General features: G+C 42.1%; 2 protein-coding genes across 2 annotated transcripts in view; both read left to right on the top strand.

Moving 5' to 3' along the window:
* LOC135083095 (uncharacterized) overlaps positions 1-19,165 on the top strand; it is a 34,106-nt gene extending 14,941 nt beyond the window's left edge. The window contains exons 13-17 of the mRNA XM_063977861.1: positions 10,623-10,804; positions 15,882-16,092; positions 17,177-17,287; positions 17,448-17,609; positions 17,887-19,165. Coding sequence (XP_063833931.1) covers positions 10,623-10,804; positions 15,882-16,092; positions 17,177-17,287; positions 17,448-17,609; positions 17,887-18,039 — 819 coding nt within the window. The 3' untranslated portion in view covers positions 18,040-19,165. The remainder of the gene's footprint in view (positions 1-10,622; positions 10,805-15,881; positions 16,093-17,176; positions 17,288-17,447; positions 17,610-17,886) is intronic.
* The window catches only part of LOC135082631 (uridine 5'-monophosphate synthase-like), a 201,616-nt gene that overhangs the window by 121,856 nt on the left and 54,855 nt on the right, over positions 1-24,905 (top strand). The window lies entirely within an intron of this gene.

The following is a 24,905-nucleotide window of genomic DNA, read 5'->3' on the forward strand; positions in this document are numbered from 1 at the left end:
ATCGCTGCTGCTTTATTTCGTCACTTATAAAAATACTAAAATAGGTTTGGTTTTTGCAACAAATTATTATTTTTATTAATTGTCATATTTCATGTAAAATGCAAAAAAAAACATCTACATTCAAATAAAAATGAAAGAAACACAAATTAGCATTACAAAAGTTTGGCTATAATTTGTCTAACATTGTGGTGCCTAAAATCGACAATTTTTTTTCTTTGTTTTTAAGATTATTAGCAATTTGTATTCCAAATATTACTAATAGTCCCATTAGCCCCTCGTGTTAAACTAAATGATCTTGTGTTACGAGTGGGCTCACCACAAATAGTCGAGCGGCGGTGGGATTCGAACCCGCGTTCCTCGAATCTCGTGTCGGCCACTCCGACCCCTTCACCGTTCGGCTATCGTGGCTATAAAAGGTTCGATTGTTTTCCTTCCAATTATGACCTACCCAGTGTCACTCACAATAATAATTAAGACGAATCTTAATCTAAAGACCTACATACACTGGAAAAACATAACCCTTTTTCTGGTGTAGTCGGTTATAAACTGTATTGCCCATAATAATGTTTTTGTTAAGGTCCACCTTTTGTTCATAATGTTAAGAGCATTATCCGCCAGTCAACCTTTCAGCTACGCAGAGAGCTGTTAGTAGGTAAGTGCGGTGCAGAGGTGCAGTTAATGTTTTTTTTTACTCATTTAATTTATTTTAAGACATGTATAGCAAATAAAAAAAATCTTAACCTAGTAGTACCTATTAAAGTGAACCCATTGTTAATCCCCTGTTTAATTCCATTGTTAATTAATAAAATCGGCCAAAACATAAACAAAGTGAGAGCTTTGCTGTCTCACTCGCACGCTCCATAGCCGGCTACGCTATGCTACTCTGCGGCGACGCATCATAAATTACCTACCTACTAGCTGGCCACGCCGAGACGCGACCGCGCGGCACATTGGATTGGCGTCATTGAAAGTAGAAGCAGGGTGCGCGAGCGGCAGGCAGCGAATGTTACGGTAGACAGTAGGTAATTATCCTTAAGCAAGTTCTCTCCCAAATACATGTCAGTCTGCATCAAGTTGTATTTCACTTATTTAAAATCAAAATGCAGATTCATTCGTGTGCGTTACCTCAGAGATATCGTCTCTGACATTTTTTTCGAAACTGAGTTATTTACACCATCTTAATTAATTTCGCAAGACGAATCGATCTATCTAATCGCCTGAAAATTTTGCAAAATGTCAGTTACGTCAGTTAGAGAGGCAAGCGACGATATGGTGACACTGATCAAGATGTGCTTATGTCATGGAAAAGGTAGAGCCTTAAATCCTGTAAATGTGCCGAGAATCTAGCATTTTTGCCCAATAAGATTTCGGAGTAATTGAAGAAAATAAGATTCCGTTGCAGTAATGCTTGAAAACGTTACTGCAGCCACATGATTTTTACCCATTAGCCTTAGCCAGATTAAATTTTCTCAATAAGTAGCTTATATTTGTGCCTTTCCATGGTCAAGCAGCGACATATTTTATGTGCCCAAACAACCAAGCCAATCTCTTTAAATCGTAAGCCTTACCATGTTTAACGTTACGAAGAAAAGTTTTAGTGTGAAATTAAGGACCAACTTATACTTCAGTTAATAAGGTTATTTAGCGTCTTCAATAGAAAGGGATAATATTCTATATTTGTCTGATAAATTTTTTTATGAATGTTTACCGATTTGTCTGTCAAACAAAAACCGATTTTAAAAAAATATTTTTTGTTTGAAAGAAATCAAAACCACTTTTGACTGCAAAAATCTGTGCATCATTTACATTCATTTATATAATTTTTAATATTTTTACACATAAAAGCAAATTCAGAAAAATTTTTTATTGTTATTCTTTATTTCTACCTATTAAAGCAATGAAAAAATATTTTTTCTTTCTTTCTTTCTTTCTTTCTTAAAAATAAACTATGCATAACCCGTGCGCAAAAATACTGTAGATTAATTACAAGTCGTAGAAAGTAAAAACTCAGTATGCATTTATTTGAATATAAAACCACTGCAGATTGATTACCATAAAAAGCAGTTATCTTCTTACTAGTATTGCTGTGGCGAGGTGAAAGCTAGGCGACCGTTTTTTTAAGGACAGCTAAATTGTTTTTCTGTTTGGCAATGTTTTCCAATACCTTTTATTTAGGTATAGGTACGTAGTATATTATAGTAGTGTAGTACGTAGTATGTAGTAACCCTGGTGCAAAGGCTCACTAAATTTTATAAATTGTTTTTACCTGTGGGAACCTATCAGTGGTTTACTCGTTGCCTATCTTATGTCATTATTACACACTGTAAAACCCTGGTTTTCCTAAATAAATAAATAAATAAATTAAATATTGCCTTATTTGAGGCTCGAAATAAGTAAGCCATTTTCAGTTGTAAAATGATTTAGGTATTTCATCGAAAATTAGGCATAGGTATTCAAAATTTTCTGACATCTGTCACTGCAATCACAGAGCGCCCTTTTTATCCGGTTTAAGAGCTAGAAGGTATTTTTGATTTTCACAGTAACCCATCTAATTCATATGCCATGCGTTATTTTTTTTTTAATTTGCCACCTACCAACAAAAACTCGCATCTGTCCATCAAGTTTCATTCAAGTGTCATCGTCAGAGACCTGGGGGTGTACTTTGACGATGGTCTTTCATTTCGTTGTCATTACGACCATATTGTCACACGTTTTACAAGGGTCTTCAAGAACCAATCTACCCTTATATGCCTATACTACTCACTGATCAGAAGCATCTTAGATTATGGTTCTGTCATCTGGTCGCCATTCTACAATGTAGGTACACTCAGACCGAATTGAGGGAGACCAAAGAAATTTTCTGAATATTCTTTGCTTCAGATTGGGTTTGGGTCGCGAATATAAGTCATACAGGGCAAGACTGCAGCGCTTCAAAATGACGTCTCTGGCCAGACGTGAATGTCTTGAACTTGTCTGTCTGCATAAGATTTTGCATTCTGAACTTGATTCACCTAATCTTCTTTCCCTTCTTAATTTTAACACTCGCTACAAATCCCGAAACCCTACCAAAAAAATATTTTCGCTCCAAATCTATAAAAACAATACCTCTTTTTACAACCCTATAACCAGAATGTGCAGACTTTTAATGACACTGTCACTGAACACTCTTCTTTGGTTATAACTATTCTGTTCTAAGTTGTACAAATTCAGAAGAGATAATTATCCTGAATATAAAGTCAAGTTGTCCAAGCATAAAATGAGTTAAACTAACACTATTTACCCTCTTTATTTCATAATTTTCAATTCATTCTGTGCACACGACATCATGTTAAGTAAGAGTTAAGAGTTGCGGTTTAGATTAATCTACACTCGTCGTCAAATAAATCGCACATCCCGCGACAAGCATTTTTAAACGTATGCATCCCCACTTCCCACCAATATTGGCACTACTTAAAAGCCTAGTTCTAAACTTGATTTCATTATAGGAAAGGGTTTTACCCCAAAAATGTGTCTTCAGAAGGATCCAGAGTCACTTCTTAAAAAAATAGGTAGTTACGCTTGAGCCAACTTTTATGGCTATAAAACTGTTAAGTTGGGATTAATCGCTATCCATCGGTTAAAGAGGACACGTGAGATCATTATTTGGTTTTATAACCATAAAAATTGGTCTAATTGATCCCAGAGGTGAGCCCAAAGTGAGGTCTTTTTTCAAGTCACATTTATGGTATATGTTAATCATTTATTAAGAAATTGAATGTGTTTTTCTTTAAGGATATTTATTGGGCTTTCAAATAACACCAATACTGTTGGGGCACCATGATTGTGTCAGAAGAAGATCTTTAAAGTTCGCGTCGCGGAAGGTGCGATTTATTTGATGTTGAGTATATGTATTATTATTTGTGCCTAAATATGACTGTAACTTGTATTGTGAGCCTTAAGTAAGTAAATAAATAAATAAAGTTGTTCGAAGAAATGGAAATCCCCAAAACGTTACCGCAGCGGCACCCGCAACCTTTCAAAACCACGGGGGGCTCAAACGTCGCTGCTTGACCATGGAAAGGCACAAATACAAACACCTTAAATCTGGCCAAGGCTAATAGGCAATAATCATGTCGCTGCTGCAGTAACGTTTTCAAGCATCACCGCAGCGGAATCCCATTTTCACCAATTAAGTACTCCGCAACCTTACCGGGCACAAATGGTAGACTCTCGACACATTTACAGGATGCAAGGCACCAACCCCTCCACATAAGCACATCCCGACCAGCGTCACCATGTCGCTGATGTTACATCAGCGACATGGTGACGCTGGTCGGGTCTGGACGCACACGATTAATTTATGAATTATTAATCTAATCTACCTACTTATTTAAAAAGACCAGTGTCGCGCGCTAAATGAAAACAAGCTTGGTAGGCAGGTACCCATCCATTGGGGCTACTCCCAATCCCAGTGACGTCAATATACTTAGTAGGTATGCATGCCAGCCATTCACGCAGCACGTGTAAGTGAATCGAAAATGATGCTATAGTCCGGTCGCCGAGCCCGTACGACGCACAGTGGTCCCGATTTAATAAAACATGGACATTGATGCTAGAGGCACGAAAATTTTTTTGATGGTTACTGCTATGATAACTAATAAGGCAAAAAAATATTACAATCCTACGACGTCTATTTCATAGTAAAAAAAAATATATACATATTTTTTGTATGGAAGAAATTACGTTTCTGTCAATTTTTCGAAATTCTTTAACGATGTCAAGATGCCGATCACACATGTTATAAAAACAAGTGATTCTGAGTATTTCATGCGAAGATACTTGTCACTTATCTCTGCGTACTTTTGAGTTATCGAGGGTTGAAAAATCGATTTTTTGTATTAAATATTTCCACGAAAAATTGCCAGAATTACAATATGGTGTATAAGGGACACTTTTGATGACACATAACAACGACTCGCTCTCGCGCGCGCTCGTATGCATCAACTTTTACTAAAATAAAAAAAATTATTAAGGGAAATACTTAATATAGCCTGACCAGGAACATAAAAACCTTGGCATAGAGGCGCGTCAATTGCATTTGATAGTGCAACACTGAGTACAGTCGTACCTGTGTTAAATTAATAGGCTAACTTTATGTATCAGGATTCAGGATAACGGGCTAGTTTGATATTTTCATAAATTAACGAAAAAATATTATTATAGGTAACCTGGTTTTAATAAATTAAATGAAACCATCAATCGAGCTGGTAGGATTTATTTTATTATTCATCAATAATCAAATTCAGAACTTGAATATTCAACTGCAATGTCTGCTCATGAACGCTTCAAACTCGGTACTTCTTTCCCAATTCCATAAAATTCAACACGAAAGTGTCAATTTTTTTTTAAATAGGTAGTTGAAACAAACCACAGCTAATTTTCATAGTGGACTGTACTATACGATAAACATGTCAGTCAATTTGACAACCTTTGTCGGAAACATTATTGAATGAAAATATTGTCCGAACCCTTAGTATTTCTCTTCGACAAATACTTTAACACATTGTGAACCACTTTTCTTTCACGACTATAAAAAGATTTTAGCAATTTAATTCACAAAATCAATTGCGCACATTTAAAATAAAGTTTGTTTACACTTTGACAGCAATAGACTGACATGCAAGATGACATTTCAATGAAGTTTTTAGTTACTGTTGCCATTAAAAGAAATTAGTACCATTAGTTTTCCGCAACATGGCGAGGGTTTTTATGTTCCTGGTCGGGCTATACAAAGTTATATGTATGGGTCCGCTGGCCGTCAAAAAGTAGCTTATACGAGAGTTTGCCCAATTTACAATATGTCCATCATTGATAACTCACACAAATATCGTCTCTCTCTGAAGGATAACAAGTTTTTTTTGTTTCCAGAAGCTCTTGATAGGATGGAAGCCCATAAATACTCTCTGAAGCGAGAATGAATCTCAAATTGCGATATTGCCATTTTGACAAATTACATGATGTAACTAGCGCTAACGTTTATCTTCAGGTAGACACAGTTTTAAGTTAAAAGATTGTCTACTATTTCACACTGTTCTTCGTTTTGGAACAGTTCTTTGATTATAGGTAGTCGCTAATTTCGTTTTGTTAGACTCTTTCAGTTTAGCACATTAAAGCGTAAACTAATTCCTCCTCAGAATGATCTAAAAGTGTTAGAGAGCGCCTCTTCTTCTGCAGAAGAAGAATTTTGCATAAATCTTCAAAAGGTTTTTTATTTATACTAAAAGTCGATGGTTGCACATCTACTTCCGCAGTCTCATCAACTGGAGCGTCTTCCTCAGTATTAACGTTGTCTATGCGTTGTGTTAACTCGGTAAAAAACATTGTTTAAATCTATATTTTTACAATTCGGCCAGACAATTTCAGAGTCTAGCCAATGCGAATTCTAGTGCAAAAATGTCTTTTGGGCTCTACTGGAAGCAGACCATATCTTCTTTGATATATTTCTTGTAAAATTACGACTTAATGATTTGATAATTACTCAAATCTTCGAAGACAATTCAATGCCAATACGTTCGTCATTTTAGTCTGAAATGGTCTGGCCGAAATGTAAAAATATAGATTTAAAAAGTGTTCTTTTACCGAGTTAACACAACGCATAGACAACGTTAACACCGAGGAAGACGCTCCAGTTGATGAGACTGCGGAAGTAGATGTGCAACCATCGACTTCTGGTATAAATAAAAAACCTTTTGAAGATTTATGCAAAATTCTTCTTCTGCTGAAGAAGAGGTGCTCTCTAACACTTTTAGATCATTCTGAGGAGGAATTAGTTTACGCTTTATGTGCTAAACTGAAAGAGTCTAACAAAACGAAATTAGCGACTACCTATAATCAAAGAACTGTTCCAAAACGAAGAACAGTGTGAAATAGTAGACAATCTTTTAACTTAAAACTGTGTCTACCTGAAGATAAACGTTAGCGCTAGTTACATCATGTAATTTGTCAAAATGGCAATATCGCAATTTGAGATTCATTCTCGCTTCAGAGAGTATATATATGGGCTTCCATCCTATCAAGAGCTTCTGGAAACAAAAAAAACTTGTTACCTGAGGAGGAATTAGTTTACGCTTTATGTGCTAAACTGAAAGAGTCTAACAAAACGAAATTAGCGACTACCTATAATCAAAGAACTGTTCCAAAACGAAAAACAGTGTGAAATAGTAGACAATCTTTTAACTTAAAACTGTGTCTACCTGAAGATAAACGTTAGCGCTAGTTACATCATGTAATTTGTCAAAATGGCAATATCGCAATTTGAGATTCATTCTCACTTCAGAGAGTATTTATGAGCTTCCATCCTATCAAAAGCTTCTGGAAACAAAAAAAAACTTGTCATCCTTCAGAGAGAGATGATATTTGTGTGAGTTATCAATGATGGACATACTGTAAATTGGGCAACCTCTCGTATAAGCTACTTTTTGACGGCCAGCGGACCTATACATACAACGTTGTATTAAGTATTTCCCTTTATTTTTTATTTTATTTTATTAAAAGCTGATGCATACAAGCGCGCGCGAGTGCGAGTCGTTGTTATGTGTCATCAAAGGTGTCCCTTGTACACCATATTGTATTTTGGCAATTTTTCGTGGAAATATTTAATATAAAAAAATCGATTTTTCAACCCTCGATAACTCAAAAGTACGCAGAGATAAGTGACAAGTATCTACGCATGAAATACTCAGAATCACTTGTTTTATAACATGTGTGATCGGTATCTTGACATCGTTTAAGAATTTCGAAAAATTTACAGAAACGTAATTTCTTCCATACAAAAAATATCTACATATTTTTTTTACTACGAAATAGACGTCGTAGGATTGTAATATTTTTTTGCCTTATTAGTTATCATAGCAGTAACCATCAAAAAAAATTTCGTGCTTCTAGCATCAATGTCCATGTTTTATTAAATCGGGACCACCGTGCGACGGGGACGGGACGGACCGTCACAGTGAGTGAGCGAGCGCGACAGCAATACAATTACGCGCGAGTGATAAGGATGGGTAGCATGGTGTAATTGGACGAAATTCTACGTGTTCGGCGACGATAAATAGAGAGAGAGAAGGAATAAAACATCAGTAAAATAATAATTAAATAAGTAGGTAAATAATATTTTGCCACCTAGGTATATTTTGTGCCAGCTAAAAACATCTTAGGTGCCAGCACGGTATTATTACTCGTAAATAAATAGGTAGGTGCTATTATAATCGCGAGTGACGCGTAAACGAATGCAACAAAAAACCTAAACCTAAATCACAGATAATCCTAAATCTTAAACCTGTATGTGCAAGTCGATTAAAATGTAGGCATATTTTTGAATAAACTACGATACGAGTACGAAAAACTAAAACTGGATTTTGTATTTTTTACGAACAGTTCATTTGATATTTACTTGACTGCTCCAGAAGGAGGGTTATGTTTTTTTTACATAATAATTATTTCTGAATATTTTTATGGAAAAAATAAGTTTTTTATTGATATCTACCTTTATTACTGCATGTTTCGATATTGTCCTGTTTTATATACCTAATAAAATAAAACAAATAAATAAAACAAACAAATAGTTTTAAGATGATAAACTCGTAGCGGGACACGAACCCACGGTACTGGATACTGAGCGTCAGCTGTGATCATTGTGCTACTTGGACATTAATATACCATGTCGAAATTTTCAATAGCGTCTCTAATCTGTTTTTTGCTTAGTTACATGTCTTCATAAACAAAGCAGTAAACGTATTGGCTTTAGCGCCATCTTTTGACCTAGCACGCCAAATAAATACTCCGCTCAAGTTGCTAGAAAGCATTAGCGGGTCGCGAACCGCGGGACGGTCAAGTCCGCTGCGGCACACTAGCGCGATCTGTTATCACCAGTAGGCAACAAACGAGCCAGAGCATTTTCAAGACTTAGGTCGGCCACATTTCGAGTATGGGATGATGCATCTGTACTAGTATTATATTATCTGTGGTAATACTATCTATACAGTGTTCCAACTCGGCCATATTTTCAACCGACTTCAAAAAAGGAGGAGGTTCTCAATTCGACCCGTATGTTTTTTTTTTTTTTCTATGTTTGTTACGCGATAACTCCGCCAATTATGAACCGATTTGAACAAATCTTTTTTCGGCGTATAGGTAATACCTCAAGGGTGGTCCCATTTAAATTTAATAATAGAAAAAACAACCCCCAAGGGTGGAAAATTGGGGATGAACTTTTTTATACGCAATATCTCCGCCGATTATAAATCAATTTGACTGATTATTTTTTTGTTGAATAGGTATTATCAAAAGGGTGGTTTCATGCGAATTTGAAGAAAATATTTCACCCCCAAGGGTGGAAAATTGGGGATGAACTTTTTTATACGCAATATTTTTAATTTTTAGTTTTTTTTTGTATTCACGCATTTGAAGTCGGTTTTATTTTTTTTAAAAGTTAATTATTGAAATAAATGTCAACAGCCCCGCGGTACGTCACGGTATGACAACATGCGATAGGGCTGCCCACCTACAGTACCCATTCTAATTACATCTGTCCACTAAGAATTTCTATCTAGTTTTGTGATTGTAATTTTTTTTTATTTAGACAAACAAAATACTTTTTGAATGGAATAGGATAAAAATGCGTGTTGTTTTGTGATTAGTAGATTTAATTTTAAAAAATATACTAAAATAATTTTGAATCTACTAATCATAATGAGTACTTAATGACCTGTTACTTTAATTTCGGGCTGGCGAAGTCGTGGGCCAAAGCTGGTTTTATACAATATAATTTTCATTTCAAATCGAACTGACTGAAAATGACCATTTCTGACAGTTAATGACTAGTTTTTGACAAATTTGATCGTTTAAGACGGTCAGTCAAATTCAATCACCTTAGTCATTTTCAACACTAGGCCATCGACGTCCGTTCGGCACATTCGCGACACCCCTAACTTTTGGATCTCGACCACGTCCCGTGATTTGAAATTCGAAGGAAAACTCGCGTTTCGTCGGTTTATATGAAGTTACAATACTGTATGATATTATTACCGTGGTTATACATTGGCCTTTAAAGTTTCTAAGGCATAGCTACAGTCAAAGTTGTTAACTGAGTCAATGCCTGAGGTATAGGAGCGACGTGGGAGGGTGACATTGACATAATTTATGACGTGACAGAGATCTGATTGACGTTTGACCGTCACAAAAACTTGACATAAGCGTTGCAGAGATTTTTTATTTATTGGTTGATTTACCATCCACTTGGAATTATTCGAAAACAGTTGTGCTGATATAAGAATAAGAATAAGAATACTTTATTCAGCATAGAAAAATAAAATAAAAATACAGTACATATAACATTAAACTACAAGCTATGCTAAAGAGGCGTCCGCTCAGCTATATTCGCGACATAACAAGCGCCATGTCGAGAAGCTGGTTTTCAGTGGAAACCAACACGAAGATTGCGGATTGCGCGCCCTCTTGACCGGGACCATATTGAGGCTACCAGTCAAGAAGGCGCGCAACAGGGGTATAATTATTGTGTTTTTAGTTTCAAAATGTAATTCAAAGATAGTGCAAATGATCAGAAAATTATTTTTTCCACCATCCAGGGTAAACCAGCGATCGCCCACCGAGACATCAAGTCCAAGAACATCCTTGTGAAGGTCAACGGCGAGTGCTGCATCGCCGACCTCGGGCTCGCCGTCACGCGCCAGCACATCGCCACGCAACAGCACCACCACTCGCGGCAGGGCACCAAGCGGTATATGAGCCCGGAATTGCTCGAGCAGAGGTGAGTTTCTTGAGACCTGAAGCACAGGTTCAAGAGACCAGTAGCACAGAATAATAAAAAGTACTACGTACAGAAGTTTTACTTCGCGAAGGTATTTAAAAAAATGTATGCTCAATGTCATTAACAATATGGTGTAATTTAGCCTGTCTCAAGAGTCAAGCACCATTTTGTTGACAAACGTCAGTGATCGGCACTGCGCCGAAGCTATAGGGCTGACTTCGGTAAAATGATGTGACGTGAGGTGCCAAACTGCGGAAAATGGCGGAGGAAATACATGATTTAGCATGAAGTATCATGAATAATATTAACTACTTATTTACCTCTCAGTGTCTTGAGGCAACTTAAAAAGTACATTCTGTGTTTTTATTATTATTTAGGCAGTTAAATACTGGACTAATGGAGGTAAGGGACATCCTCAAATTCCGTTCGACTATGGATCAAAAGTGGCCCCAGTGGTCTGAAGCCGATCCAGCTAACGAAACCCCCGATATGCTGTGGGACCGTGTCAACTGTATCGGAAGCCGCACCAAAAATTAAGACCTCCAAAAGACAGCACTGGATGACGGATGACACCTTCAAACTCGTCGAGAAACGCCGCAAAATGAAATCAATGGGAGTTGATATCGGGAATCTCAACAAAATGACCGCACAGATACAACTTAAATGCAGGCAAGACCATAATGCCTACCTACACAATATTTGCAATGAAATTGAAACGCACGCTGGCAGGTATGAGTCAAGAGACTTGTATCAGAAGATCCGCCTCATTACAAAAACACTGCCGTCTAAAACCTGGGCTATCGAGGATCATAACGGCCAAGTATTCACTGAACTAGACAAAATTTCGAGAGTCTGGAGAGATTATTGTCAGTCCCTGTTTCAGGACCCGCAGTCGCGAGATTTTGCAGCTACGACACCCGCGAGTGACATGCTTGAGCCTGATATCCTCGAGTCAGAAATAAGAGCTGCTATTCGACATCTTAAAAATGGGAAAGCGACAGGGAAGGATGAGATCCCAATTGAAACCATCCGAGCACTAGGCGAGCGTGGCGTTCATATATTTCACACCATTTGCAACAAGATATGGCTCACGGGCAAATGGCCCTCTGAATGGTGTCACACAGTATTTGTGCCCCTTCATAAAAAAGGTTCCACGAAGAAGTGTGGCAACTTTCGGCTTATTGCCCTAATAACGCACGCTAGCAAAATAATGCTGCATATCATAAACGAGCGACTGAAGGCATATTTGTCCAGAGAAATTGCGCCAGAACAGGCCGGTTTCGTTAAAGGTAAAGGAACCCGTGAACAAATCCTCATCGTACGTCAAATTATAGAGAAGGCTCGAGAGTTCAATAAGCCGACATATATATGCTTTGTTGATTTCTCTAAAGCATTCGACTCTGTAAAATGGCCAACTTTATGGAGAACTCTACTGGAAATGGGAACCCCGCAACACCTCGTACACTTGCTCAGAGAACTCTACGAAGGGGGAACAGCTTCAGTGCGGACGGATGACCTCCTCTCGGATAGTTTCCATCCAAGTGCGGGTGTACGACAGGGATGCATAATATCACCTTTACTATTTAACGTGTACACCGAGCTTATAATGCGAATCACTCTTGAAGACTGGACCGATGGTGTTGCAATTGGTGGATACAAAATTGCGAACTTGCGGTATGCAGATGATACTACCCTATTTGCGAGTAACGCTGACCTTATGGAAGAATTACTTCTCAAAATGGAGCGCGTTAGCCTTACGTTTGGGTTGAAGATTAACCGATCGAAGACCAAGGTTATGATCGTGGATCGCTCTAATGAAAATTCGCCCGAAGTGACACACATTGCGAACTGTGACGTAGTTCAGACCTACGTATATCTTGGAGCTCTCATCTCAAATAATGGCGGCTGCGTAGATGAAGTAAAACGTCGTATGGCCATAACCAGAACTGCGATGGAGAAGTTAAGGAAGTTATGGAGGAATCGCAACATTACCAAAGCCACCAAAGTTAGACTTGTGCGAGCGCTTGTATTCCCCATCTTTCTTTACGCAGCAGAGACATGGACAGTACGCGACTTGGAAAAGAGGAAGATAGATGCCCTAGAGATGTGGTGCTGGAGAAAGATGCTCGGGATATCATGGACAGAGTTCCGTACCAATGTGTCCATACTCCAGGAGCTCGGTGTCACTCAGCGTTTATCAACCGTAGTACAGTCGCGCATACTGCAATACTTCGGACATGTCTCGAGGCGGGATGACAACTCCATAGAACGACTGGTCGTCCAGGGCAAAGTCGAAGGAACCCGATCGCGTGGCAGGTCACCAATGCGCTGGACTGACCAAGTGAAAGCAGCAGTAGGAGACGGCTTATGTGACTGCACCAGAAAGTCTGCCAATAGAGAGAGATGGAGGGAGATCGTGCGGAGAGTTGTATCCGCCTCTACAACCGATGTAAACAACGCCTCAACGTGACCACGACCGCTCTGCCAAGAGCGTAACGACTAAGAAGAAGAAGAAGTTAAATACTACACAGTATTTAGTACACCATTTTCTTTATTTTCTTCCATCATACACAAGAATACGCGTGCGTGAGTCAATGTTCGCTCGTATGTGACGCCTTGTCGAATAGTATCCTGTAGGTGGGCCATCGTGCGTGTTTTGTTTTCGATGTAAACTCGCGGAGATGAACAGGCCTGCCAGTAGTCTTATTCACGTAACAAAACTTCAACGACAACAAATCGCTGAGTTGCAATCCTATTGAGTTTATCGTTCTATCGAAATGACCCTTGTGAATATTTAGAACTGTTTTTCAATAGGACGACTTCTAAATGTCTGTTCAAAAGTCGTCCTGTTTTGACTGTGTGTCAAAATGCGTGAATTAGGCCACAGGTTTCCATCAACGTGGAGAGGAACCAAGAGATGTGCAGTGAAGTTAAACTGCTGGAACAGAGGTGAGTTGCTTGGTACCAGGTTTCCACCAAAGTGAAGAGAGAGGAGAAGAGAAATACATCACGTCGCCACGCAACACCACCACTCGCGGCAGGGCACCAAGCGGTATATGAGCCCGGAACTACTGGAACAGAGGTGAGTTTCTTAGTATACCAGCTTTCCTGCACCAGGTTTCTTAGTTTCACCAGGTTCAGGTTACGAAGCTAGCAGGTAACTTCCACCAAAATGAAGAGAGAGGAGAAGAGAAATGCAGCACATGATGCACATCACATCGCCACGCAACACCAACACTAACGTCAGGGCACCAAGCGGTACATGAGCCCGGAGTTACCGGAGCAGAGGTGAGACTACAAGTAGAGTAAATACAAATGAGTAGGTCATCTTCATAGAAACGCACCGAGCGCGGTTTGTATGTGAGAGCGCGCCAATACGTATGCAGCGCGCACGCACACACTGACAAAATTTAGCGTGGATTAGCGGGATGTTGCGCCGAATTTTGTCAAGCAGTTTTGAAAGCAGAAAGATGCAGCTTAATGAAACCAGGTTTTCGTCAATGTGGAGGAGAGGAGACGAGAGGTGTGCGACGAAACACACAGGTTATTTCCGCCAAAGCAAAAAGGGGATATGTGGAATCTAGCAAGCTACTTCCGCCAATGTGGAGAGGAGACGGGAGAATGTCCACGCAGCACCATCCGCGTCAGGACACTTAAGAGGTACATGAGCCCGGAACTACTGGAGCAGAGGTGAGCTTCATGAGACCAGGTTTCCACTAAACATAAAGTCCAAGAACATCCTCGTGAAAGTCAACGGCGAGTGCTGCATCGCCGACCTCGGGCTCGCGGTGACCCGGCAACACATCGCCACGCAGCAGCACCACCACTCGCGGCAAGGCACCAAGCGGTATATGAGTCCGGAATTACTGGAACAGAGGTATGTTTCTTGGTATACCAGCTTTCCTGCACCAGGTTTCGGCGAAGCTAGCAGGTAACTTCCACCAAAATGAAGAGAGAGGAGAAGAGAAATGCAGCATATAATATCACCACGCAGCACCACCCGCGACAGGGCACCAAGCGGTATATGAGCCCGGAACTACTGGAGCAGAGGTGAGTTTCTTGGTATACCAGCTTTCCTGCACCAGGTTTCTTACAGTTTCACCACGTTCAGGTTACGAAGCTAGCAGGTAACTTCCACCAAAATGAAGAGAGAGGAGAAGAGAAATGCAGCACATGGTGCACATCACATCGCCACGCAGCAGCAACACTAACGTCAGGGCACCAAGCGGTATATGAGCCCGGAACTACTGGAGCAGAGGTGAGACTACAGACAGACTAGATACAAATGAGTAGGTCATCTTCAGAGAAACGCACCGAGCGCGGTTTGTATTTCCACCAAAGCAAAAAGGGGATATGCAGTGAATTAACGGATTATTTTTACACTATAGTTGAGAGGAGACGAAATCTAAACTGTGTGTAGCTGTCAGTTTATTTTTCACCATTTTCAATTTATTATCAGAGGGGCAACGCAAAAAATGGCGAATTCCCAAAAGCGTCAAAGACGCACACAGTAAACGAAAAGAAAGCCCTGGGATAACGGGTCATCCGACCCTGGCTCCTTTGGGCTTTTATTAACTGCTTTTTTATCTTATCGAGTGCGTTGTTGCACCTTACGATGTTGCGTCTTAGATTTCTGCGATGCGACGCGACGCCCCATCATTAATTTATGGGCCTTTTTTTCTTTTTTTTCTTTATTTATTTAGGGACTTTTACATAGATGTACGTCAGACCCATCATAACCTAACAATTTATAAAGATAAAAGAAACAAGATACAAAAAGGATCAGATATTAAAGTATATGTAGTAGTAGGTTAAAAAAACTATTAATTATATTCCTTGATGTGTCATCGAAATCATTGTACTTTTTTTTCAAACTTAAATTGTGTTTAGTTACTTATTTTTTGTTACTAGTATAAAGTGCATTTACAACGCCATTTAACTTCAAGCCTCGTACTCCAGTCCCCAAGAGACAGGTGTTACCTAGTTTGGGGACCACTAGCAATGTTGTCTAAGTTGTTACCTTGGTTGAATAAAGGTTTTTTATTATTTTTTTTATTTTTTTTTTTTTATTTTCCAGCATAAACCTGGAATGCTTCGAGTCGTTCCTCAAATGCGACATATACGCGTTCGCGCTCGTCCTTTGGGAAGTGTGCCGACGCGTGCGGCCCGCCCACGAGTACCGCCCGCCCTACTGGGAGCTTGCGCCGTCGGATCCAAGCTTTGACGACATGCGCAAGATCGTGTGTACTGATGCTGCCCGCCCTACGCCGCCTGCCGACGACCACCCGGTGAGTATGCTAGTCTACTAGCCCGCCCTAGCACCGCTGCCCTAGCACCGAAGTACCGCCGCCCTAGCACCGAAGCACCGCAGCCCTAGCACCGAAGTACAGCCGCCCTAGCCCGCCCTAGTACCGTCGCCCTAGCCCGCCCTAGTACCGCCGCCCTAGCACCGAAGCACCGCCGCCCTAGCACCGAAGTACCGCCGCCCTAGCACCGAAGCACCGCAGCCCTAGCACCGAAGTACAGCCGCCCTAGCCCGCCCTAGTACCGTCGCCCTAGCCCGCCCTAGTACCGCCGCCCTAGCACCGAAGCACCGCCGCCCTAGCACCGAAGTACCGCCGCCCTAGCACCGAAGCACCGCAGCCCTAGCACCGAAGTACAGCCGCCCTAGCCCGCCCTAGTACCGTCGCCCTAGCCCGCCCTAGTACCGCCGCCCTAGCACCGAAGCACCGCCGCCCTAGCACCGAAGTACCGCCGCCCTAGCCCGCCCTAGTACCGTCGCCCTAGCCCGCCCTAGTACCGCCGCCCTAGCACCGAAGCACCGCCGCCCTAGCACCGAAGTACCGCCGCCCTAGCACCGAAGCACCGCAGCCCTAGCACCGAAGTACAGCCGCCCTAGCCCGCCCTAGTACCGTCGCCCTAGCCCGCCCTAGTACCGCCGCCCTAGCACCGAAGCACCGCCGCCCTAGCACCGAAGTACAGCCGCCCTAGCCCGCCCTAGTACCGTCGCCCTAGCCCGCCCTAGTACCGCCGCCCTAGCACCGAAGCACCGCCGCCCTAGCACCGAAGTACAGCCGCCCTAGCCCGCCCTAGTACCGTCGCCCTAGCCCGCCCTAGTACCGCCGCCCTAGCACCGAAGCACCGCCGCCCTAGCACCGAAGTACAGCCGCCCTAGCCCGCCCTAGTACCGTCGCCCTAGCCCGCCCTAGTACCGCCGCCCTAGCACCGAAGCACCGCCGCCCTAGCACCGAAGTACCGCCGCCCTAGCCCGCCCTAGTACCGTCGCCCTAGCCCGCCCTAGTACCGCCGCCCTAGCACGCCCTAGTACCGCCGCCCTAGCACCACCCTAGTACCGCCCTACCACCGCTCTAGTACCGCCCGCCCTACTGGGAGCTTGCGCCGTCGGATCCAAGCTTTGACGACATGCGCAAGATCGTGTGTACTGACGCCGCCCGCCCCACGCCGCCTGCCGACGACCACCCGGTGAGTATACTAGTCTACTAGCCCGCCCTAGCACCGCTGCCCTAGCACCGAAGTACCGCCGCCCTAAACCGCCCTAGCACCGCCTTAGGCGGCCCTAGTACCACCGCCCTAGCCAGCTCTAGTACCACCGCCCTAGCCCGCTCTAGTACCACCGCCCTAGCACCGAAGTATCGCCGGCCTAGCCCGCCTACGAGTACCGCCCGCCCACGAGTACCGCCCGCCCTACTGGGAGCTGGCGCCGTCGGATCCAAGCTTTGACGACATGCGCAAGATCGTGTGCACTGACGCCGCCCGCCCCACGCCGCCTGCTGATGACCACCCGGTGAGTTTTTACCAGTTGGCGCCTTCATATTAACATAAGTTTTCACCAGTTGGCGTCTTCATATTCACATAAGTTTTTACTAGTTGGCGCCTTCATATTAGTATAAGTTTTCACCATTTGGCGTCTTCGTATTAACATAAGTTTTCACCATTTGACATTTTCACCAGTTGGCGCCCTAATACTGCAATAGTTTTCACTAGTTGCCGCCACTGGCTGGAGACTAAATACCCTGAAGATGGTAATTTTCTAAGGCTTACGTTTTATCTTTCTTCCGCAGACAATGGTAGGCATGGCGAACCTTATGCGCGAATGTTGGCACGCGTCCGCCTCAGTGCGGCTGCCGGCGCTGCGCGTCAAGAAGACGCTGCTCAAGCTCGCCGCCGCCGACCCCGCCGTGCGTCTGCCCGCCGCCGGCGAGGACGCGGTATAATGGACTTTAAATTGTGAGCTAGAGAGACTATAATTGATTGTAGATTTTGATAAAGTAGACCGGTGTATAGCGCAGTCACTCTCAACCTTGCGCAGTGAGTGGCAGAGACTGTTTTTGATTGTAACGTGTACTGTAACAAATGAGTGACGCTGTAATGACTTTCAAACTTAATGTGTGAGCGGTAGAGATTGTTTTTGATAGTGTAAGCGGCGGGGACTATTTTTTAATGTAACATACTTTGGTAAAAATAGACTGTTGTTTTGCGAGGTAAAAGTGTGATTCTCAACTTTATACTGTGAGACGCTTAAACAGTTTTAGAATGAATTTTAAAATCTAAAGCAGACTGTTTTCGCGGTCGCTGTTTGACTCAACCATCTTCTGTAAGCTGTGGAGACCATTTTTGTTTGTAACGTATTCCAACAAGATCGGTGTGATTCAATCTTAAACTGTGTAGTTTCTAAATATAGCATTATTCCGCCATATTTGATGCGTGCGCGACTCTCATCTGTCTGTAATGTCATAATCCGACTGTTCGTTTCTTGATCCGGCGCCGTTGTTGTGCGACTCTCGACCTTGTTTTGTAAGTAGTAGAGACTTTTTTAATTTCATAACCCGTTGACTGTTCGTTTCTTGATCCGGCGCCGTTGTTGTGCGACTCTCGACCTTGTTTTGTAAGTAGTAGAGACCATTTTAATGTCATAATCCGTTGACTGTTCGTTCCTTGATCCGGCGCCGTTGTTGTGCGACTCTCGACCTTGTTTAGTGAGCGATAGAGCCCATTCTTGCGCTCGTGTTGGCACGCGTCCGCTTCAGTACGGTTGCCGGCGCTGCGCGTCAAGAAGACGCTGCTCAAGCTCGCCGCCGCCGACCCCGCCGTGCGTCTGCCTGCCGCCGGCGAAGACGCGGTATAATGGACCTTATGTAGTAAGCAAGAGAGACTATAATTGATTGTAGAAGATTTTGATAAAGTAGACCGGTCAACCAGTGTATAGCGCAGTCACTCTCAACCTTGCGCAGTGAGCAGCAGAGACTGTTTTTGTATGTAGCATATTTTGGATTTTTCTCCCGCGGCTCTGTCGTCGAAGAGGACGCCGTGTGATTCTCAACCGTAACTAGTGAGTGTTAGAGACTGTTTTTGAATGAAACGTATTTTGTTGCTCGCCGCCGCCGACCCCGCCGTGCGTCTGCCCGCCGCCGGCGAGCACGCGGTGTAATGGACTTTAAATCGTGAGCAAGAGAGACTATAATTGATTGTAGCATATTTTGGATTTTTCTCCCGCGGCTCTGTCGTCGAAGAGGTCGCCATGTGACTCTCAACCGTAACTAGTGAGTGGCAAAGACTGTTTTTGAATGAAACGTATTTTGATACCCCGCCGTGCGCCTGCCCGCCGCCGGCGAGGACGCGGTATAATAATAATAATACTCCTCCTCAGACTCCCTCAGTCCTCTGTGGTTTTGTCTAGCACTTAATCCATTATCTAACATGCTAAACGAATCCGACGGCGGTTATAAACTAACTACAGATACTCCGATAACCCACTTAATGTACGTAGACGACATTAAACTATTTGCAAAATCTGATATAGGTATGAAAAAGTTAATAGAGATAACGGCTAAGTTTAGTACTAATATTTGTATGACATTTGGCTTAGAAAAATGCAAAACTCTACACATACATAAGGGAAAAGTTAAAGAAGGGGACTATGATATAGGCGAAGGAATAAATATTACAGCTATGGATAGTAATGATACATACAAATATTTAGGTATTAAACAAAACAAATACATAAACCACATACAAATAAAGAAAGAGCTAAAAACTGAATACCTCCGAAGAGTAAATATTTTATGTAAAAGACAGCTAAATTCCAAAAATCTATTTAAGGCGCTAAATACATATGCTATACCGGTACTTACGTATTCATTCGGGATTATAAAGTGGACACCTACAGATATTAGAAATTTACAAATAAAAACTAGAACTACTTTAACTAAAAACAAGTATTTACATCCTAAATCGGCAATAGAGCGGCTATCCGTCAAACGAAATAAGGGGGGAAGAGGATTAGTTGATATAAATGTACTTTGGGAAACACAGGTTAAAAGTTTACGTGATTTCTTTTACACCAAAACGAATAGCCCAATACACAAAGCAGTAATAGATTCTGACGAAAACCTTACCCCACTTAACCTCCTTAATCTTGAAATAGTTTTTCGCACACCATTAGAGGCAGAGACAAAAAAGATAGATAACTGGCGTAAAAAACAACTACACGGTAGGCACATTTACGATCTAGAACAAACCCACATTGACACCGAATCTTCTAATAAATGGTTAAAAATAGGTTATTTGTTTCCGGAAACAGAAGGATTTCTAATAGGTATACAAGATCAAGTAATTAATACAAAAAACTACAGGAAGTATATTATAAAAGACCCAAATACACAAGACGACCGCTGTAGAAAATGCCACAGATACCCAGAGACTATTCAACATATTATTAACGCTTGCCCATTGCTCACACAAAACGACTATACTCACCGCCACAACCAGATAGCAAATTACGTTCACCAAAAGTTGGCCATAAAACACAAACTGATTCCTCCAAACCCCAAACCATACTACCAATACGAACCAAAATCTGTACTAGAGAGTAGCAGCTATAAAATGTACTATGACAGAGCAATTTTAACGGATAAAACCATTCACTGCAATAGGCCGGATATTACCCTTGTAGACAAAGTCAATAAATGTGCATTTATAATAGACGTAGCAGTTCCCAACACCCACAACGTCAAAAACACCATATCTGAAAAAGTTCATAAATACTCCGAACTGAAAGAAGAACTACTTAGAATATGGAACTTACAAAAAGCCTACATTGTGCCCCTGGTTCTTTCTAGTACAGGTATCATACCCAAACACTTGCACCATAGCCTAAAACTCATCGATCTCCCTGAAAATAGTTACATCACAATGCAGAAAGCAGCGATATTAAACACTTGCCGAATAGTTCGTCGTTTCCTTCAGGATGAGCCTGCCACTTCTGCTGACCCATCGTAATATAAACACTTAATTAATCTTATTATAGATCAGGTACTTGGCAATGCCCGTAGCTGATCTTTAATTTTCCAGCTTTTAAGCTGAGGTGGAAAAAGCACAAAATAATAATAATAATAATAATAATAGCTTTATTTCTATTAAGTAGTACAGACTTAACATTTTCAGCGGCTTCTGCACTAAGCTCACGCTTGTATCGCAGCTGCCAAATAATAACACAACTCTAAAAGTAAATTACAGTAGCAGTCGGACAAACAGTTTTACTTTTAAGCTAGTGGCAAAATGATATGTAAGGTAATATTAAACAGTCAATCAAATACTATTTTGATAACAATTACATTATAGGAAATTGAAATTTAGAATTTTTTACATTTTTACAAAATTGGAATGTACGGTTTCAATTAAAAATCTTAATTAAAGTTTGTAATAGGAAGGTGTGTGCGTGTGCGTGTGTGTGTGTGTGTGTGTGTGTGTGTGTGTGTGTGTGTGTGTGTGTGTGTGTGTGTGTGTGTGAGTGTGTGTGTGTGCGCGCGCGCGTGTGTGTGTGCCTGTACGTGTGCGTGTGTGGTGTGTATGGGTGTGTGTGCGTGTCAAAGGAGGATTAGGTTAGAATATCTTCGGTCTCAGCATAATCTTGTGTTTTTAACCAAGTTTCAATCAAACGTTTGGCCTCATACGTAGTAGATCCCTTTATATTTACTTTTCGACAGATGGCATTATATATCCGGGGTAAGAGATTCTGCGGTTGACGTTTTGCGAAGGAGGTTTGAACTGTTGGAACGGGATATTTATAAACACGTCTCTTCAACATTTGTTCGTAGTCTGGCGATTTTAGAGCGATACTGTGTGTCGCGGTTGCAGCTCTTAGAATGTAAAGTTGTCTGACGCGTAGAACGTTACATTCCCTGTAAAGATTGTCAGTGCTGAACCTAAATGTTTTGCGCAGCATTACTTTAAGGACTGCACGTTGTGCCCTTTCAAGTTCAATAAATGCAGATTTTGTTGCACCTCCCCAAATTCTAATACAGTACATTATAAGTGACTGGCACAAGGATTTATATACCAGTAATAGCGTTTGCACTGGGGCTGAGTGTCTTAATGATTTCATTACAAATATCGTTTTACGAATGCGTGCTGACAAGCTGGAAATATGTTGTTTATACGATTGGTTCTCATCAATTGTTACACCCAGATATTTGATGTGCCCCAAACGTTCGATAGAATGGCAATTGCAACTTGCGGGAGTTATCATTGACCTTTTGCAACTGTGTAGGGCAAGTCTATATTGAGGTGATGGTTGGGATGCACGGGTTTTATGAAATGCTAAGTACTTGGTTTTTGTTTTATTTAGCGTCAGTAGATTATTTTCCAACCACTCGATGACAGTCTCCATGCCCTGTTCAGCTCTTCTGTAGACCTCTTCCCACGACGGGCCTTTAAAAAGGATAACCGTGTCATCTGCATAACAGATAGTATCTGATTTTACTATTTGCAGTTCGAAAATGTTACTCATGTAAATGAGGAACAGCGTGGGACCCAAGATGCTACCTTGTGGCACTCCAAAGTTCACGGGCTCGTGGTCGCTGGTCACCAACCCCACTCGAGTGCACTGGCTGCGGTTTTCTAAATAACTACGGAACCAGCATTGGGCAACACCTCTTATCCCCAGACAATCGAGCTTCCGCAGCAAAATTGGTGTAGACACCGTATCAAAGGCCTTAGCCAAGTCAAGGAATACTCCAATGCAACACTCGTTACTGTCCAAAGCGTCTGCAACAGTATTGACAACCCTTGACACAGCGTCCTCGGTCGACCTGCCTTGGCGGAAGCCAAACTGTTCTTCGGGAATCAGTTCATTTTTATTTAAATATTTTGTTATTCTTTTATTCACCAGTTTCTCCAATAGTTTGGAAAAAATGGCGAGCAAAGAAATTGGTCTGTAGTTGCTTGGGTTGTTCTTATCCCCATTTTTGTAAATAGGCGTGACAACTGCTATTTTCCACCTTTCAGGAAAGATTCCGCATGATAAACTTAAGTTATATACATGGGTTAGAGGTTTTAGAATGTTTTGTCTTATAGTATAGTATAATGGACTTTAACTCGTGAGCAAGAGAGACTATAATTGATTGTAGCTTATTTTGGTAAAGTAGACCGGTGTATAGCGCAGTCACTCTCAACCTTGCACAGTCAGTGGCAGAGACTGTTTTTGAATGTACCGTCGCTGTGACGCAAACCTTGTTCTAGAACAGTTTTTGAATGTAACGTATTTTTGTGCTCGCCGTGCAACGGACCTTGTGTGGTAAGCGGGAGGGACTGTTTTTGATTGACATAGACTTGGATGAGGCTGGCGAGGTCGCCGCGCGATTTGCGACTTTATTCTGTGAGTGGCAGAGACCGTTTTTGATTGGAACGTCGCTTTGATTCAACCTTGTTCTGGAACAGTTTTAAAATGTAACGTATATTGATAATCCGACCCCGCCGTGCGCCTGCCCGCCGCCGGCGAGCACGCGGTATAATGGACTTTAACTCGTGAGCAAGAGAGATTATAATTGATTGTAGCATATTTTGGATTTTTCTCGCGGGTCTGTCGTCAAAGAGGTCGCCATGTGACTCTCAACCGTAACTAGTGAGTGGCAGAGACTGTTTTTGAATGAAACGTATTTTGATGCTCGTCGCCGCTGACCCCGCCGTGCGCCTGCCCGCCGCCGGCGAGGACGCGGTATAGTGGACCTTATGTAGTGAGCAAGAGAGACTATAATTGATTGTAGCATATTTTGGAAAAATCCTGCGGCTCTGTCGACGAGGTCGCCGTGTGACTCTCAACCGTAACTAGTAGGTGTTAGAGACTGTTTTTGAATGTAACGTATATTGATACTCCGACCCCGCCGTGCGTCTGCCCGCCGCCGGCGAGCACGCGGTGTGATTGTCGACGCTATGTAGTGAGCGGTAGGGACTATAATTGATTGTAGCATATTCCGGCGAAGTCGCTACGTGACTCTCAACCTTGTTATGTGAGTGGTGGGGACCGTTTTTGATTGGAACGCAGTATAGTGAACCTTGTGTAGTCAGCGGGAGAGACTGTTTTTGAATGTACTCCGATATGTAAAATAGACAATCTGCGAGGTTGTCGCGTCACTCTCAACGTTGACCTATGAGTGTTACTGTTTACAGACTGTTTTTGAATCAAACGTATTTTGATACTCGCCGCCGGCGAGGACGCCGTGTGATTGTCGACGCTATGTAGTGAGCGGGAGAGACTGTTTTTGATTGTAGCAAATTTTGGAATTTTCTATCATCAAAGAGGTCGCCATGTGACTCTCAACCGTAACTAGTGGATGTTAGAGACTGTTTTTGAATGAATCTTATTTTGATACTCCGCCGGGCGCCTGCCCGCCGCCGGCGAGGACGCCTTGTGACTGTCGACGCTATATCGTGAGCAAGAGAGACTATAATTGATTGTAGTATATTTCTGATTTTTCTGCCGCGGCTCTGTCGTCGAAGAGGTCGCCGTGTGACTCAACCGTAACTAGTAGGTGTTAGAGACTGTTTTTTGAATTAAACGTACTTTGCTAGAGTCGTCGCCAAGAGAGTCGCGACCTTATTCTGGAAAAGTTTCTGTGACACAACCTTGTTTTGAGACAGATTTTGTGTGTAATGGTGTAGCGTTATCTATCGACTCGCCCCTAGAGATTTAGTGGTAATCATCAACCAACAGATGGCGCTGACAAATGAGTTACTATGGCATACACCACCGCGCGTACAATCCTGCATCGTGGTATCAACGTGTTAGTTAACAGTGTAGTTC

This window comes from Ostrinia nubilalis, chromosome 22 (genome assembly GCF_963855985.1).
Source record: "Ostrinia nubilalis chromosome 22, ilOstNubi1.1, whole genome shotgun sequence".
Taxonomy (NCBI): domain Eukaryota; kingdom Metazoa; phylum Arthropoda; class Insecta; order Lepidoptera; family Crambidae; genus Ostrinia; species Ostrinia nubilalis.